This window comes from Meriones unguiculatus, chromosome 16 (assembly GCF_030254825.1).
Source record: "Meriones unguiculatus strain TT.TT164.6M chromosome 16, Bangor_MerUng_6.1, whole genome shotgun sequence".
NCBI lineage: Eukaryota > Metazoa > Chordata > Mammalia > Rodentia > Muridae > Meriones > Meriones unguiculatus.
The window spans coordinates 9107851-9126023 of NC_083363.1; the positions used below are offsets into that span (position 1 = coordinate 9107851).

Genomic DNA, 18173 nt, shown 5'->3' on the forward strand with positions numbered 1-18173 from the left:
TGTTGCATTGCGTGCACAGCGCCTTCCCTTTCTCACGCCCGTGAACACGCACATGGGTTCTGCGCCTTGGCTGCTGTGAGTAGCAACGCAGTAAAACTGGGTATGGGTGTGTCTTCCACAGCCTGGCCTCAGTTCCTTCGGATGCTGCTGATCATAGTGGTTTTGTTTCTTTTCTTTTTTCATTTTCCCCCCTCTTGGTGGAAGCTTCCCTATGTTTCCCCTGGTGACTGACCTAGATTCCACTCCTGCCAGCTCTGTCCAGGGTCCCTCCTTTTTCTTCACCACCTGTTGCTCTTGCTAACAGATGTGAGAAAGTGTCCCGCTGTAGATTTTGTTTGTCCCTGGTGACCTGTGATCTGGAGCAGGTCTGCGCTGAATACCACTTGGGTCTTCTTTGAGAAACGTCTGCTCAGGTCTTCTGCCCGCTTTGAAATCTGCTTGCTTGCTTTTTCATTGAGCTGTGTGAATTCTGCATCAGTTTGGGAGACAAATCCTTCCCTCCCACGCTGCTTGGCTGGCAGACTTCCTCCCAGCCCGTGGGCCATCTTTTCCTCTTCTTTTCGAATGAAGGATTAGGGCATTGAGGGTGTCGGTGTCATTGTCTGGTGGGCTTGTCTGTGGTGGTAGCTTTTTGTCATTGTGGCCCATTACCTGTTAAACCAGCTTAGGGGAGGAAAGAGTTGTTTTGGCTCATGGCCTCTGGGTATCTGGCTCCATTGCTTATGGCCTATCGTGAGATGCAGTCGAAAGCATGGCAGAGCAAAACTGCTCACCCCAGTACCAAGGGCAAGGGGCCATGGACAAGGCAGCCTTCAGAGATAGGCCCTCAGCAAACCTTCTTCCTATCAGGCTCCGCCTCTAACAGCCCATTCCTGGATTAGCCCACCAAAGGACTGAGCCCCTTCACCTCCCAGTAGCTGTACCATGTGGGGACCATGCCTTTAACATGGGAGCCTGTGGGGACGTGGCACGTTCTAACCACAACACCTGCTTCCGTATGGGGGCAGCTGAGGTGGGATCCAGCAAGTGGGCCTGGTCCTGCTGCAGCAGCTCAGGCAGGTGGGGACAGGATGTGTTTTGATTCTGTTCTTTTTGGCTCTGGGAGAAGATATTTGACACCTCAGGGACCAGCAGAGCCTCCAAAGGAGCCCAAAGACTGGCTCCTTGATGCCATCCTTCCCATTGGCAGATGACCCTTTTATCCTTCTGCCTTCAGGAAATCACTGCTTGCTTACACACACACACACACACACACACACACACACGTATTAAAGATTTTTTTTTAATTTATTTTATGTGTACCAGTGCTCTATCTGCATGTACACCTGCTTGCCAGAAGAGGGCATCAGATCACAGTCTAGAAGGTTGTGAGGCAGACAGTGCTTGTAACCACTGAGCCGTCTCTCTAACTCCCCATGGGCTTTCACATAGTTTTATGATGATAAAATACACTCAACATAAAGCATGCTCCCATGACCACTGCAACATGTACAGGTCAGTGCTATCACTGTCTGCCATCTACCTCCAGAGCTCCCATGTCCCCACGCTAGAACTCCATCTCTGCTAAATGTGACCAACTCCCCAATCCCTCCTTCCTGTCTGTCAGGTGCTCGGCTCAGTTCTGAGTCCGTTTGTTCTGCTGTCAAGTCTGAAGTGTTCTCCTGTGTTCTGGATGTCAAAGTGTTATGCTTGTTACCTCTCGTGTGGCTGTCACAAAATACCTGGGGGAAGCAACTCATGGGAGGAAGGGTGTATTTAGGCTCACAGTTTGAAGGGTCACAGTCCGTCGTGGCAGGGGAGGCATGGCAGCAGGAGTGAGAGGCAAGCAGGCGTTGCACCCACAGTCAGGAAACAGAGCTCAGGTTGCCTTTTCCTTTTTATTCAGTTTGGAGGCTCCAAGCTGGTGCCTGTGAGCTGCAGCTTGGGTAGGCTATACAGCCAGGAATGCTGTGGGGGTGACAAGGTGGGCGAGGCCATGATGGTGGACGGGGCATGGGATTTGTGCTCAGGAGTAGCTTTCAATCCGTGTGTGTGTGTGTGTGTGTGTGTGTGTGTGTGTGTGTGTGTGTATGCAGACATGTTTGTGTACCTGTGTGTGGGTGTGCTTACATCCACACATGTGAGCTTGTGTATATACCCAGTGTGAGGACCTGCCAACATTAAAGCCTGTGGCTTTGGAGGAAATAATCATTTGGTTCGATATGTGATGTGATAGTTTATCTCTGGATACCGTATTCCGTCTCACGGGTTTGTCTTTTTGTTCGAGACAGGGTCTTATGTAGCTTAGGAAGTCTTGCTTGGGCATCCTCAGTGCAAGATCGTACAAAATACTACAGACACACAACACCACGCTGGGTTCACGTATCTGCCCTTATGCCAGAGACTCAGTGTTGGTGACGGTAGCTTTGGAGGACGCTTTGAAACCAGAAATTGTGAGTCCACCAACATTACTCTTTGTCAAGATTGCTTTGGCTTCCTTGAGATTCGGCATGAACTTCAGGATGGCTTTTCCACGTTTTACAGAAAATTCTTTTCCGTGTTACTCTGTGTGGAATTGCACTCAAGTTTCCTTTTCAGACTGCGCGTTGCTGTGGGTGACCACAGTGATTTTGGAGTGTTATTGGAGGTGTGTCCTGCTGGTTGGCTGAGTTAATTTGCTTGTCCTGTTATCAAACTTGGGGGGGTCACAATTTGTGCCCCAGTCACAGTCTGGCCATCCATCCTCAATAAGCCAATTAAAAGAGCCAAATTAGAAGTGAAAAGCATGTAAAGGTGTATTCAATGGCCTTAGTAGGATGAGAGAGGAAGAGATCCAGCAGGTCTCTCTTTGGGTCCTGATGTGAGAACAAAGATTAAATAGAGGGCCAAGGATGTTCACATCTAAGCCGCCCTGGTCAGGATGTGTTCCTGCCAATCATGGATTCATTGTCCACTGGGTTTTAATCTTGTCTGTTGCTTCTGCTTCTTCCTTCCTCCTCCTCCTCTCTCTATCTCTGTCTCTCTCTCTCACACACACATACATACACAAGCACATACTTAAATAGAAGTCAGTTTGCCTTGCTCCTCCTTCCTACAGACAAGGCTTTCATCTGCACTAGGGCACAGGGCATTGTTTTCTGTTTTTGAGTCAGGGTCCCATGTAGCCCAGGCTGGCCTCAAATTTGCCATGTAGCCAAGGATGATTTTGAGCTTCTGTTCCCTTGTGCTCACCTCAGGAGTCCTGCAATTATGGGTGTGCAGTACCATGTCCACTTGGGAATTGAACCCAAAGCCCTGTGAGTGCCAGGCAAATGCTCCAGTAACTGAGCTACACCGCCCGGCCTGGACATGGTGTTTGCGTGGGCTCGTCACATGTGGCCGGCGTGATGCTGAGATCGCTTGCCTCTGCCCCTCGCTCATTGTGTTTTCATCATGCCCCAGTGTTGCAGCTCGTCCAGTGCTCGTCCTGCGTCAGCTGGGATGATTGCTTATTTCCACATTTCAGCAAGCAGCCTAATCACCCTGATGGATTTCATATGTGGACTGTCCCCAAATCCTAGGAACAGACTCACCTAACCAGTGTGCACAGTTATTTCATTATGCTGAAAGGATTTGTTGGTATTTTGTTGATACGGTGACACTGGCTTCATAGAATGAGACAGAACGTGTACCTCTGGGCCCAGGGCTTTTGTTGAAGGATTTCTTTTTTATTCTAAAGATCCCTCTCTAGCTGTGGGTCTGTCCAAACAGTTCAGTTTCTTCGTGGCCCACTCTGGTAGCTTTCGTATATCTGGAAATTTGCCCTTTCATTTTGGTTTCATCATGCTGTCTCACAGCTCATTCCATTCCTGTAGTTAGTGATGGCCCCATTTCCCTCTGACCTTAGTCATGAGTCTCTCTCATTTATTTTTCCCGTTCCCTTTACAAGGTCCATCAGTTATGTTGATTTTTCCAAAGAATTGACTTTGGTTTCATTGATTTTCCCCAGATGTTTACCCGTTAGTTGCTTGTTGATTTTTTTGTTTCATTCTTTCTTATTTTTCTCCTTCTGTTTGCTTTGGAATAGGATTTTTTTCTTTTCCCTAATCCTATATGTAAGGTGGGTTGTTTATCTGAGGCTACTTGTCCATTAATAAAGTGTTTATAGCTGTACATTTTCCCTTCCAGAGGGTTTTTTTTTTTCAATTGTCCCACCAGTTTTTATGGACAATACTCTGTTATTGTTTCTAAGTATTTTATCATCTCTCTCTTGACTCTTATATTCACCAGTTGTTTAGGACTGTGAAGTTTAATTTCTACAGGTTTTTAAATATTTAAATGTTTTGTTTTGATGTCTAACTTGATCCCAAAGTGGCTGGAGAATATATTTATATCTGTTGAGGTTTTTCAGTGGACTGACTGTGTCTGTCTTGGAAATGCTGCATATACAGCATAGAGGAGCTTGGATGCCACTGTGGCTGGCCATGCTCTGTGCATGCTACTGTCTGGGAGTCTTTCCTGATCTTCAGTCTGGTTATGTTCCCTTGTAGCTTTGCTTCCACTCCTGTTTATTGTTGATCCCTTGACAACTTTTTGTTTGTTGTCTGTTTTGTTTTCCACAAGGCAGGGTTTCTCTGTGTAGCCCTGATTGTCCTGGGACTCGCTTTGTAGACCAGGCTGGTCTTGAACTCACAGAGATCCTCTTGCCTCTGCCTCTCAAGTGCTGGGATTAAAGAGGTGCCCCATCATGCCCTGCTCCTTGATGACATTTTTATACATCCAAAACCAAAAAATTTAATAATCCTTTGACTACATTTAAGTTTTGTAGAGAACAGAATGTAGACTAGCCAGGTGTTCTCACAGCAGCGAGGCTTTAGTGGTTGCCTCTGCCTTTATGAGGATCTTCGAATCTTTAAAAGGGTGTATAACTTCCAATCCCTGTCTGCCCTTTGATTTTACAGTGTAGGACTTGTTCTTGTAATGAAGGGCTCAAGGGGACACTGGGACAGATTGTTAGGGGTAGGGAGTCTATTAGAAGAGTCATTAATGCAGGCATATAAACACCAATATGAGATGGACTCTGAAAAAGGCAGGAGTTGTGGGGGGGTCCCGTTTTGTAGCTCTCTGAGGAAGGAGGTTTCACAGCAGCTAGGCTCTCTATTGCTCTGCAGGCATCAGGGAACGGAGCCTTCCTACCTTGCATAGATGCCAGATTCCCAGCATTGCATATTTGATGGACAGAGCAGCGCACACATCTGCTCCATAGAGGCCAGTCCTGGTTCTCTCTGCCCTGCCATTTTGCAGAGTCCTCTGGGAACTCACGTTGAAACATTCTTCTTCAAAAAGGCAAATCTTAAGATGCCATTAGCTCAGAGTACCTCTCAGTGACTAGCCTGGATGCCAGAAGGCAAGGGTTCCATAGCCATCACCTCGGGCCCAGAACTCAACCTCCCCATCTGTGCGTGAGCTTCTAGCCTGGAGAAAAGGACATTCATGAATGCAGGAACAGATCCCGTGTCTCCCCACCTCAAGCTGTGCAACCCAAGTCCCAGTGGAGTGGTCCTTTGGAGGATAAAGTAGCATTCATTGCAGTAGGCGCCTTCGGGGACCATTATTCTGCTCACTGAGGCCTGTGTACATTGTGGCTGCACACAGGAACAGGGACATGAGTGGCCTCCGTCTGTGTGTGAAAGCTCCTTTAGCACAGGCCCTGTGTTTCCCAGGGAGCTGCCCTGTCCTTCTTCCCTGTGGCTGCAGGCTTCTGGCATTTTCTCTAACACCCTGGGATAGCTCTGCCCACTGCACCTTTCTGTGTTTCCCACTTCTTGTTTGAGCAGCCTGCTGACCCTCTGGGGCACTGGATTTTCTGCACTGGTCCAGCACTGTCAGTAGGTCCTGATCTGGGTCCCTGGGATAACCCTTTCCCATCCTCAGGACCCATGACCATCGTCTTCAAGGCATGATCGCATCTGACCACCTCTTCCTCATCAGAAAATACCCACCAGGACCACTTTCATATAACGCTGACCGTGTGGGGGTTTGGAATATCATGTAGGAGCAGGGTGGGGTGTCTGCCCAAGTCTTCAGTTATTACTCCATTCAGGTTTAGCCTTTCAGGCAGGGAGCAATGCTGTTTCAGGAAGTGTTTTGTTTTGTGGGTTTGTTTGTTTGTTTGTTTGTTTTGATATTGAGATCAGGTGTCTGCCCACCCTGGGCTTATGCACTCTCTAATTGCTCCTGGGTTACAAAGTAGCATTAAGGAACTTTGTATAAACAAACATCTTTGAGGCTCAGGACCCTCCATCTCACTGATCTCTTTCAAGTCGAACAGAAAGATCGTTTAGGGAGTCTCATTAAGAAACACCCGCCTTGCTGTACATGCCTAGGGCATCACTGCCAGATACAGACACACAGACACACAGACACAGGCATGCACACACACACACATACACACACACACACACAAAGGTCAAAGGATGATGGCTTCATATTGAACTCTGTTCTATGTGGTATGGTTACAATACTCACCTGTAACTGTTGATGCTGTTTTCCTCCTCAGCCCTTCTGTGCTGTTTCTGCCAGATTTTTCTTTGCTGCGCTATTTACTCTTTGCTTCTGGCTCAGCTCAAATCTCTCCCACTTGAGACTTCACAGTATATTCAGGTTGCTGGTCCACTTGAACCCACACCACCCTCTCATTTTAGGCCTTTTATTGATCATGAATTTTTCCCCCTACCTTCCAAGGCCTTGCTCCACAATGAGTCTGATGCATCTCATCTCCCATAACTCAGCTGGGCCAGGCCTAGGCGGATGTGATAAAGCTTCTCAAGCTGACTGCTCAGCTCAGATAACTCTCTTGAGCCTCTTCCACAGCAGTTCAGACTGCCTTAGAATGCTCAGACTTGTCCCCTGGATTCTGCAGCTATGTACTAGGTGACCATTCGGTACCCCTATAGGTCCAGCATAGAGGGTGCTACCTAACTCCCAGCCTCTAAGTGTGTTTGTGTCTGAATAGAATCAGGGAGAGCTGCTGTAATCCCCTCTGACTCAGGGAAATATTTTGGTTTCTCTAGAAGGTTCCATAGGAGTTGCTTGGTTGGCAGTTGGGTATCTTAGACATGTTCCCCTCTGCTGTTGGACTGGAAGTTCTCTAATAGTGACATCTATTTGGGGTCTGGGAGCACCAGGTGTGCATCTGGAACCCAGGCTTAGGCCCTGTAGGGTCGGGTGTGCCACAGCCTGAGTTCTACAGGGTTGGCAGGCCAGGTTGAGCAGGGACAGCCTGAGCCCTATACACAGCAGCCTCCAGATCATGTGGGGAAAGCCGGTGGCCAACTCAGGGATGATGGATGCACAGTCTCCAGGCGCACCCCTGGGAGAGGCAGCTGGCAAGGTGTGGGGCCCTGAATGGCAATAGCATCGCTCATACAGGGTGATAGGTTTGCACCAGCACATTAGAAGCAGGGCCTGAGCAGCCCACGGGGCACTGGCCTAGAGAAGCCTTTCTTTAGGGTGGTCAGTTACCAGGTTGGCAGGAGCCTTGCTGAGGAAGGGAATGGCTCCTGCTTAGAGATATTCAGTGAGGGTGCATGCCCTCTTTCCCTGGTGCCACCAGGGTCCCTATTAAGGGTCTTTTTTTCTCATGACATTTGCCGTACTGAGCCATTGCTGAAGTTTAGCCCTTGCCAAAGGGCTGCGCTGTGTGCCCTCCATGTTCGAAAATCAGGCCCTGCTGGTGAGACAGGCAGCAAGGGTCAAGTGTCTGCACTCGGCCTAGGGAACGAACCGGGTGTAGTCCAGGGAGGGAGGCCGACAGGAGCTCCTGTACCACCGGGAGCCTGGTCCAGTCAGTTGGGAGCATCGGGCATCCTCGTGGCTGGTCCCTCCAGAGCCAGGCCTTGGCTGTGCTTGTGGGGTGGGGGTGGGGGGGGTTGCTGGCTACAGCTGGTTCCACATGAAGCTAAAGGGCATGTGTGTTAAAAAATACTTTTGGAATTGTACCTGGCCACCTCAGGGGAGGTGGGCTTTAACCACCTAGTACCCCCATTCTCAGATCTGAGTTCAGGTGAGTGACTGGAGGGGCCTCAGCTTACATAGGGGCCAGCCTCCTCCAGCAGGCTCCTGAGCTCTCAGAGCCTGGCATGGGTTTTCCTCTCACAGGGGAAGGAGCTTCCTGCCTCAGACAGCCAGCCCTCCCCCCAACACCCCCAATGCTGTAACCAGAGAACAGAGCCAGTGATCTTACGGCCCTGGCATTTGGCATCTACTGAACAGAGCCAAGAAGAATTTCATAGTAAGGAAATGGAAAGACTTGGGAAGAGCACTAGGTCCCTGAGGACCCTGGGTTCATCATGTAACAAACTGGTGCCTTCCAGCCCAGGAAGCCGGCAGCTGCGGAGTCCCTATGTGCTGCATTAGAGGGGCACCAGGGATCTTTGCTGTCCAGAAGGAGGGACAGGGTGGCCTCATCTTCAGCACTCAGGCAGCACGTATGACTTGGCTTCTGAGCTTCAGTGTGGACTCCGTGTCCTAGCATTGCTGGTGAGAAGGGAGCATGTAATGGCTACGATGGTGTCAGATCACCGACTGCCCAGGGCTGGCTAGCCTGCCAGTCTTTTCTGCTTTCAGCTTGAAGGCTGTAGATCCCCCCACCCCCCAGTCCTCGAAAGCTGTGTCCCTACCAAGGCCGTGGCCACTCTGCATCTGGCCAGCACCATGGCAGGGCTTAAGGAACACGTGACAGGGTGGGGCTCTCGGGGTACTCTTGCAGTTGTCCACATGGCACTCAAAGCTGGTTTTGTTTGTTTGTTTGCTTGTTTTGTTTTCCCCTGAGGGATGTGCCGCATGGCAGCTCTTGTCTTCTGGTTTCAAGGGACTCAGTGACTCACCTTGTCCTGTGAAGCTGGGGGTTGGGAGGGTCGTTTATCATTTCCTATCTCCTACTCTGCAGGGGCCTGGCCAGTCTAGCCCCACAGCTGGAGCCTGCCCTGAGGCATGGTGTTCTTGCACATCTGCACACTCCCTCAGCTGCCTGCCTCCATCAGCTCTTTCCTAGAAGAGCTTCATGAATGACTCTCCCTGCCCAAGCGCTTCCTCTCAGGCTTTAGTAATGCTGTGTCGTTTTGAGTGTGTTCGGTGGCCCTGACAGCCCTTGGCTAAGGACAGGAAGGGCTCATAAAGCTGTGTCCAACTCAAGATGGTGCTAGGAGGGAAGTGAGGGGAATGGGTCGCTGGCAACTCTGGAGCACTTCCTGAAGAGCCGTGGATCTGGGGGAGTCTGTACAGGGCTGCAAGCCTTCCCATGGCCTTCTGCGCTATGTTGTGGCGGCAAACCTCAGGGAGCCGAAATGGCCAAGGAAGAACTATCTCCCTGCCCTGTATCATATCCCAGTTGGCGCATCAGCAGGTTTGTGGGGGACCAGACTGAGAGTTTGATGTCAACTTAGAAACCATAATGACCAAATGAAGCCAGGGAAAGCCAACTTGGGAGCCTGGCCATTTGAGTCTCCCAGGTTTGATTTGTTTGCTCGCTGGCTCCCAGAGGAGGCAGAGCTTGAGGCAGGAGCGCCATGTGCTGCCTCTCTCCTCTGCAGTACAGAGAGGTCTTAACTCCACGGCTATGCTCCTGCAGCAGTCAGGGTAGGGAGAGTGGGAGACTCCAGGTTCCAGCTCTCACTCCTGTCTCGGGACGTTTGCTTTGGCCTGTGAGCCCCTGGAGGTCCAGAGAAGCCCGAAGAGGGATCCACACGTACCTGGCTAAGGGGTGATTTCATGGCCTGTGTCTCCTAGGAGGCCTCCGTGTCCCGGTCTGTTCCCTGCAGCCACCTCACCAGTTGTCCTTCTCTTTGCAGAGAATATTGCTGAGGAGGTGGGGCTCTTGCAGCTCCTTGGGGACCCTCTGCCCCAGCAAATCTCCCAAATCAACGACCCTGATGTCGGGGCAGCGTACGTCTTTGGACCGGACTCCAACAGCGGCCAGGTGGCGCGGTATCACTTCCCTAAACTGTTCTTCCATGACTTTTCACTGCTGTTTCACGTTCAGCCAGCCACCAAGGCTGCGGGGGTGCTGTTTGCCATCACAGATGCCGCCCAGCTGGTGGTCTCGCTGGGTGTGAAGCTCTCGGCGGTTCACGATGGACACCAGAACATCTCACTGCTCTACACAGAGTCTGGTGTCAGCCAGACCCAGACGGGTGCCAGCTTCCGCCTACCTGCGTTTGTCGGCCAGTGGACACACTTTGCGCTCAGCGTGGATGGAGGCTCCGTGGCTCTCTACATAGACTGTGAAGAGTTCCAGAGAGTACCGTTTGCTCGGTCCCCACAGGGTCTGGAGCTAGAACATGGCTCCGGCCTCTTTGTGGGTCAGGCTGGAGCAGCAGATCCTGACAAGTTCCAGGTAAACTACGCTGCCCTACTTTGTGCTGATCCAGGGGAGGAGGGGGCAGTGGGGACAAGGGACAGCAGTTTCCCTCAGTTGATGCTGCAGCCTGGGACAGTAGCCCTGCTTGTTGGGGGAGTGACATCTGTTCCCCCAACTCTTGCCTTTTGATGCCCTGGAAGCTTCGTACTGGGCTTTTGTGAATTCTCTGAGAACCCCCCCCCCGACTCTCTGCCAAGGTCTACAAGATGGCTGCTGGGGTCTATTGCTACCCAGGCTCCCATCCTGAGTTGATCCAGATCCCCGTCTCAGGTACGAGCGGGGCCTGTGGTGAGCCAGAAGCCCCAAACTTAGACTAGGAGAGTGTGAGGTTTAGTTCAGGACTCAGCTACTGCACCTGAAATATAGGCGCTCGGGCATCTTGTGAAAAAGTTAACGAGACAGGTGCGGGGACATACGTCCGAATCCCACTTGGGGGCTGCAAGGAGAATAATCTAGAGTTCCAGGTCCGTTTGGACTACCCTGTCTCAAATTATTCATTCAAAGCCCCCCCACAGTAGGGTCTTTCATTGGCTGTGCACACGGTTAAGGGAACACTCAGCTGGCAGCGTTCATAGAACAGGTCTTCTTAGGTCAGCCATTCTGGGCTGTCTACTATTTTAATGAAGTCTGTGCAGCTAGCTCCACAGTCCCAGGGTGACAGCGACAGGCCGGTGCCTCTCTCCCACATTCTGCAGAAAAGTCCCTCGTTTCTGGACCTTCATTTCTCGTAGGAGGGTGCTCCTCCTGGCCATCCCAGCTGGGATCCCAGCCTCCTGGGAACAAGTGTGTGGGGACCTACTCAGCATTGACTCATGGCTCCTGAATTCAGCACTCCAGCCATCAGCAGCTGGACGCCCCTGCCCGACCCAGACAGGGGTCCCTGTGTGTGTAAGGAAGGACATGTCCCCAGGGGACAGACACTCAATTATGACCCAGACAAGGGCCTCCTGTTGTGAGTTGTTCTAAGCCCTGTGTCCACAGCTCTGAAAGCTGACCTTCTGCCTCTGGCAGGAACTTTTAACCCACGGGGTTCAAGAGCTACCGGGACTTTGGCACCAAACTGGGCCCTTTTGTGTTTTCTTTCTGATCTTCAAACATGATTACCAGAAAGTTGAGCGTCATCATTTCCAGAGTGGGGCATTTAGGCTGTGCTGTTCCCACCATTCCTCAAGGGGATGGCAGACCCCACAGGCTCTGTGCATCTCCTACTTCATCAGTGGAGCTGGGTGGGTGGGGAATAGTGAATATGGAACTGCTAACGGCATAGCCTCGCCCAGTGGTGCTAATGGAGGGTCCCAGCCCCCACTGAGTGAGGTGGCCTTGTCGCTGACTGGGCCTTGCCCGGCTGTGGAAAGCAGGTTTGCATGTTGATATGTAGATAACCTGTACCTGGGCATTTTCATGTTCATTTCTCGGTTTCTTTGTGAATACACATTTTTCCTTTCTTTCTTTTTCTTTTTCTTTTTCTTTTTCTTTCTTTCTTTTTTTTTTTTTAATTTGTATCTGGAGAAAGCACTTCCAACCTTTGATATGAAAAACCTTTGGTGACTGGCAGGATGGAGGTAAAGCACATTCACGGCCCTGTGCTGGTTCTGTGCAGACCACAGGTTCCTCCCCAGCTGACCTGAGCAGTCTGATCCTCTTCACCACTCCCCCTCTCACCCCCCACCCCCGCTCCTGTGGGCTAGGTCTCAGGATTTAAATCAGATGCCATCTGGAGAGAGGGAGATGTGCTGGTGGCAGAATAAAAGATAGCTGGACTTACCACAAGATGCTTGCAGACTTGGTGCTGAGGTCTCTGGGGAGGAGTCAGTGTGCCGTGTGGTTCTCGACAGGACAGAAGCTAAGCCCAGAGCTTTTGGGGGTCAGGGAGCTGGGAGCCAGCCGAATGGAGAGCTAGGCTTCCTCTGAGTCATCCCAAGTGGGGATGCTCTGTCCCCACCTGCAACCACACAGTGCCAGGGAGAGCCTGGCTCTGCTTCCAACACTGGTCCTTGCTGGCTGCCTCACAGAGTCCTCTCAGGTATCCATCTGGTTATCAGTTTCCTTAAAGCGTGGCTTCTAACTGTATCTTAGTACAGGTGCTCTGTCCCTTATTTTATGTGTCCTGTGGCTATAATTCCTCTTGATTAGCCAGGCGGTGGTGGCACTTGACTTTAGTCTCAGCACTCAGGACGTAAAGGCCGGCAGATCTCTGAGATTGAGGCCAGCCTGGTCTAAGGAGTGAGTTCCAGGATAGCCAGAGATACACAGAGAAACACTGTCTCGAAAACCAATTTGATTTTAAATTAATTAGCTAATGAATTAATAATTCCCCTCATTCTCTTGGTTTTCTTTCTCAGTGTGGGGTGCTAGGAAGGATTAAACCCAGAGCCTCCCCCATGCTGGGTCAGTATTCCTCATTGAGCCCAGCCCAGCCCTGCTTTGTCTTATGAGTTCTTGGCTTAAGGTCTCTTTTTTTTTGGTTCTCTTTCAACTCCAGCACCCCTTCATCCCTGTTGTCTTTGACCTCAGCAGATACCCCGTTAAGCATAGTTTTTCTGCTTCTCTCATTCAGCCATGAGCATCTCACAGTGAACTTTCCTTCCTTCATCTAAACTACGAGCTCATTAACAAAAGCTCTTGAGGCTGTGAATTTTCCTCAGGATGCAGCTGTGGCTCCACCATAAAAGTATATGAGCAGGGCGGTGGTGATATGCACTTTTAATCTCAGTGCTTGGGAGGTAGAGGTGGATTTCTGAGTTCAAAGCCAGCCTGGTCTACAGCTTGAGTTTCAGGCCAGCCAAGGCTACATGTAGAAACCTTATCTTGAAATGGTCTCCCCATCCCCCTCAAATAAAGTAAATGATGTGTGCTGAGAGGTTGCCCCAGCCATCAAGTTCATGACATCAGAACAGGCCTTCCCTCGTGAGGGGCAGAGCAGGCAGCAGAGATCAGAATCTGACCTAGGCAGGTCTGTTCCTGATCAAGAGAGAATGGGGAACTGTTTCATCTGCTTTCAGTTCATTTCTTAGCAGTCTCTCCCACTGGCTCCTCTCCGTGTCTGTTGCTGAGACCACCTGAAATGCCCCCGAGACCAGCATTAAGCTCGGTAGACAGCATTTCCAGCCATCTGAAGTGCGAGTAACCTGCATTGAGTACATTGCCAAAGCATGCATGCTGTTTCCTTCCTGGGCGAGTTAAGAATCCAAAGGAAGCTGGCTATGATGAAGTGCCCTGTTGGGATCTGGTCACAGGGGAGGGTGGGGATAGTCTGGGGAGGGGGAAAGACACCTGAAGCCGGAGGCCCACAAAGCATTGTGGGAGAATGAGTATAAAGGCAGGGGCCAGAGCCACCAGGGAGGTGAGGCATTATAGCAAACAGAGCAGGCAGCATGGCTAGGTCACAGGGAGGCAGGAACTAGGCTGGCCATGGGAGGTAGAAAAGGGAGGGAGAAAGAAGGGCCTCAGGCTGAGGGAAAAGGGGTGGGGCAAAGAGGCCACCCTGAAGGCCACTGGGAAACCCAGATGCCATACAGGAGACAAAACCAGCAGACGGCCCCCCATCCTGGCTTCAGCCTCTGACCTTAGCTGGCTGGCACACTGCTCCCTGCTGTAGCAGGTTCAGGTGAGCCAAGACTGCCCGTGTGCTTCCTGCCAATGCTGGTTGGTTTTCATCACGTCCCCACGGCTACAGCACCGTTGGTCAGCGTGGTCGGAAGAGTTTCCTACCACGTGGAATTCATCTATAAACGTTCACAGTGCCCCAGTTTCCAAGGTCCAGATTGCTTAACTTCTGGGTCCAAGTCCATTAAATATTTGCAGTGGGTCTTATGGCTTTTGTACAGCTGACATCTCTCCCATTGGATGTTGGGAGAATTCCAGGCGGGGGTGGCAGAGTCACGAAGGGCAGGACGCAGAGCAGAACTCAGTGCAGACACAAGTCTTTCCTGCCCTCTGCAGGCCTTTTCCAGATTCGGGCACCCGACAGCCTTGGCAGAGTGTGTGGCTGTGTCTGAAGGAGTGAGCCCGAAAGTGTGGGATGCCACGTGTCTGTTGCTGAGACTACCCGAAATGCCCCAAGACCAGCATTGTCCTTAGGGAGCAGTTTCCTAGTATTTAAACCCAATTCTTCCTGACCCTGGTCACCAGGGCACCTGCCAAAGCAGAACTGAGTGGGCCTCTTGAGTTGTCCATTCTGTTCCCAGATGCTGTGTTGACTTGAGAAGCAGAAAGCATGCATCCCCCTACCTGTAAATCCTGTACTCTCTGTGCAATAGGCCTGTGCCTGAATAATGAAGGGCTCCAGAGCATGGGTGACACTCACACACGCACACACAATCATATGCTCCTTCTTGCACAACTGTATGCACTTATGTGCTTTCCTGGTGCTAGCTGATTGGATATCCCAGAATCCCCTTGGACCAGACACAGCCAGACCATTCTTCCCCTGCTGGTCCAATACTATCCCTTTGGTCTTCTTAGGGTACAGATATCAGTTCTGTTTCTCCTCCCAGACCTAGAGGCCTCCTGCACCTCAATTCATCATAGCACCTGGGATATCGGACATAGAGTCCCCACTGTCACAGTGTTGGTCCTGAGAGGTCCAGCCCTGTTTCTCTGGCCCACTGAGGCCCACAGGGTTGACACACATCAGGGCTTTCATTCTGCTGCTCCTTTCCAGCGACTATCCTGCCATGACCTTAGCCACGGCCTGGGTTTCCTGATGGCTGGGTACATTGAAATCTGTGGCTTGTGTAAGGTGGGCTCTGTTGGCCTGAGGGAGGGCTTTGTAGGAGGGATGCCGTCCCTGTCCTTCCAGGTGCCGAGGACACTGTGGACTGGGGTGACCTTGGGAGGGGAGGGGAGGGTGGGGCAGGCGAGGGTAGGGAGCATGCAGACCTGTACAGTCTCACTAGTTTGGTTTAAGTATGGGGCATTGGTGTCGGGCCTCATTGCTACCTGTGTATCCCAGCTCCCGAGGGCAGTACCTGAGAGGTGACGGTCTCCATATCCCATCACATTTGTCACCAAGAGCAGGCTCTCGGTCTGCTGCTGTTGAGCCACATCCCTCTCATGAACCTGGGGATTACACGTAGACACCAGTGATGCTGGACACATTGTTGTCAAGTCTTTGTCTTCCTGATGTGTCACTAGATGTCACCATTGCTGCATCCCGTCCAGTGCCAGCCCCAGGGCTGTGCTTGAGATCCTCTGGAGAGCTGGCCTGGCAGCTCAGAGAAATGGAGCCAGGTGTGGGTCAGTGTGGGGTTCCAGGGAGAGAGCTGTGAATAACAGGCACCTCCATATAGCCCGGCTGGTGGGGGCACAGACTAGCATTTTGCCCGCTGGTGATGCCGTGGGTCTTCTGGAATATACCAAAGTTGGGTGGCAGGGATGTGGCTTGACGAAATACTATACTGGAGATAACCTATTTGAAGCCAAACCACCTTCGTGATGGGCCTGCTGGGTGGCTACGGGTGTGACTCCCAAGTGTGTACCTGGCTGCTTTGAAATGACCTCTTGTGGCGATGCTTGCTCGTGGCCAGTGAAGGCCTTGCCCTGGCTGGAACTAACCAAGTTGGGGTGTTTGTGGGGTACATACCTCCCCTCTCCCTTACCTGGGTCCATAGTCATCTAGCCCCTCATTCAGCTACACTAATCAAGCCAAGCTGTGTGTGTCTATACGTGTGTGTGTGACACACTTATGCAGGCATGTATGCATACATGTATACACACACACAGACTTTGCTTTCTTCAACACTTGGAGGAGTTGTAGAACATGGCGTCTGGGGTAGGCCTAGCCCAGAGTGGCTTTGACCCCATGGAAGGTCTTAGGGAGTATTTCCCAGAGAAGCCAGACTGAACTGAGCATTGAGATGAGAAGGGATGAGGAGGCCTCAGGTCAGGACCCAGCTGGGTATAGACGTGGATTGTTAGTAATCATGTGTCCCTTAAGGGACACAGGGAAGTCTGATTGAGGGTCAGCTGACAAAAGCATCTGAATTTGGGACATTCCCTGTGTGAGCACAGTACCAGCCAGCCATTGCCTGCCCCTGCTGGGCTCCCAAGCCAGAGTGATGGTTACAGTTTTCAAACGGCTGGAATAATCAAGAAGTTATTTCGTGATATGTGAAAATCGGCGTGCAATTCGGATTTCAAGCATCTCCATGTCAAGCTTTGTTAGGACACTCAGATCCTACCCTTAGTGCTGATAACATCATTGTTCACACAGGCAGACTGAGAAGCCAGAGGGAGGCATCTCCCATCAGGCTGAGCTTCCACTCAGGCCGGGCCATAGTCGTTGTTAGAAAGTCACTTTGGAATTGAGGACGCGAGGTCTCCACTTGGTAAACTGAAATTAGTGTGGGCGGCATGCGATCACCGTAGAAATGCAAACACAGGAGCAGTGGGTGAATGCCAGCGTATCCTGTTGGGAAGCTTTCGGGGTGCCCTCAGACAGACACCCCGGAGCCTGCATGAGAGCTGGCGATCCAGACACAAATCATGAGGTACGGGGACATGTTTGATGCCGGCTGCCTCTGATCCTCACGGCCTCCCTCAGCTTGGCCCAGAAACTGCCGCAACTTGAAAGCCAGTTAAGAGCCCCGCTTCTTGATCTTGTCGATAGAAGGGAGATTCCCCTGGTAACTTGGCAGGCTGGGCCCGGGGCCAGCATGAGTCAGAGGCTCGCCTGAGCACCCGCTACCAGAGCCCCAGGGTCTCAGCTTTCTTCCTTGTTGTTGTGACCGGATATCTGACCAGAGACCACTTAAGAAAGGGAGGCAGGTGCTTATTTTGGCTGGCAGTTTGAGACTGTGTGACAGTGAGGGTCGGCCTGGTGAGGGAGGCGTGAGGCGGTGGTTCGCACTCCAGTCAGGAAGCAGAGATCGAACAAAAAAGTAGGGTGGGGCTGTCTCATGTCAGGGCAGTCTCCCAGTAACTCAGTCCCTTCCATGAGTCTCCACCCCTAAAGATTCCACAGCCTTCCCGAAGAGTGCCACCAGCTGACAGCCGGGGGTTCAAACACCAGCGTTTCGTTTTCAAACCAGTGACCTTCCGCCTCTGTCTAGGGGATGATCGCGGAGCTGAAGGTACGCAGCACCCCCCGGGTGAGCCCTGTGCACTGCTTGGATGAAGATGATGATGATGAAGACAGGGTGAGTGACTGGTGGTATTAGGAACAGTCCTCGAGCGAGGAGGCTGGGAAAAGCCAAAAGATACCAGGGGGGCACCAGGAACCTGTCTTCAGACACCTCCCCCTGCTTCAGATTGCCGTTTCAGAAAAGCTGGGGAAATGTAAATGTCAGAGACTGACCCACGGTGACATAGTGTGACAGAGGGGGTCCCACTGCGGGAAGGGTATATGTTCTTGGTTTTGTACGATGTGTGTTTACAGGGAGGGAGGTCACATCTGCCTTTTGTGTGATGTCTCTTGATGTGCTGTGTATGCCATGTGGGGTCTCTTTTCCATGTGGGGTGTATGTGGTGTGATCTGTACGTACTGTGCCTGTGTGTGCCCCTGTTGTCTGTGTGTGCATGTGGACAATATCATGATATCCAAAGAAACAATCTACCTGTTACCTGAGGACAGGATTGGGACATCCCCCCCCCCAAAAAGGACATCACAACACCCCCATCACTAGTTCCTCTTGAGTACACCCCGGCTGTATTTGTCTGCCTTACACTCGTGCTTTTCTATATTACCCGGTAAAGCTGTCACTTTTTTCCAGGAGGGAAGTCAGAGATGTAACTGGCTTCTGTCTATACCAAGTACTGGCTCTAGTGCACGGCTGATATTGGATGGGTAATGTTC

At 51.4% G+C, this 18173-nt stretch overlaps 1 protein-coding gene across 6 annotated transcripts in view; it reads left to right on the forward strand.

The window, feature by feature from the left end:
• The window catches only part of Col18a1 (collagen type XVIII alpha 1 chain), a 99041-nt gene that overhangs the window by 48906 nt on the left and 31962 nt on the right, over positions 1-18173 (forward strand). For all 6 annotated transcript variants that reach the window (XM_060369304.1, XM_021630943.2, XM_021630944.2 and 3 more), the window contains 2 exons: positions 9810-10354; positions 17431-17517. In XM_060369304.1, coding sequence (XP_060225287.1) covers positions 9810-10354; positions 17431-17517 — 632 coding nt within the window. The remainder of the gene's footprint in view (positions 1-9809; positions 10355-17430; positions 17518-18173) is intronic.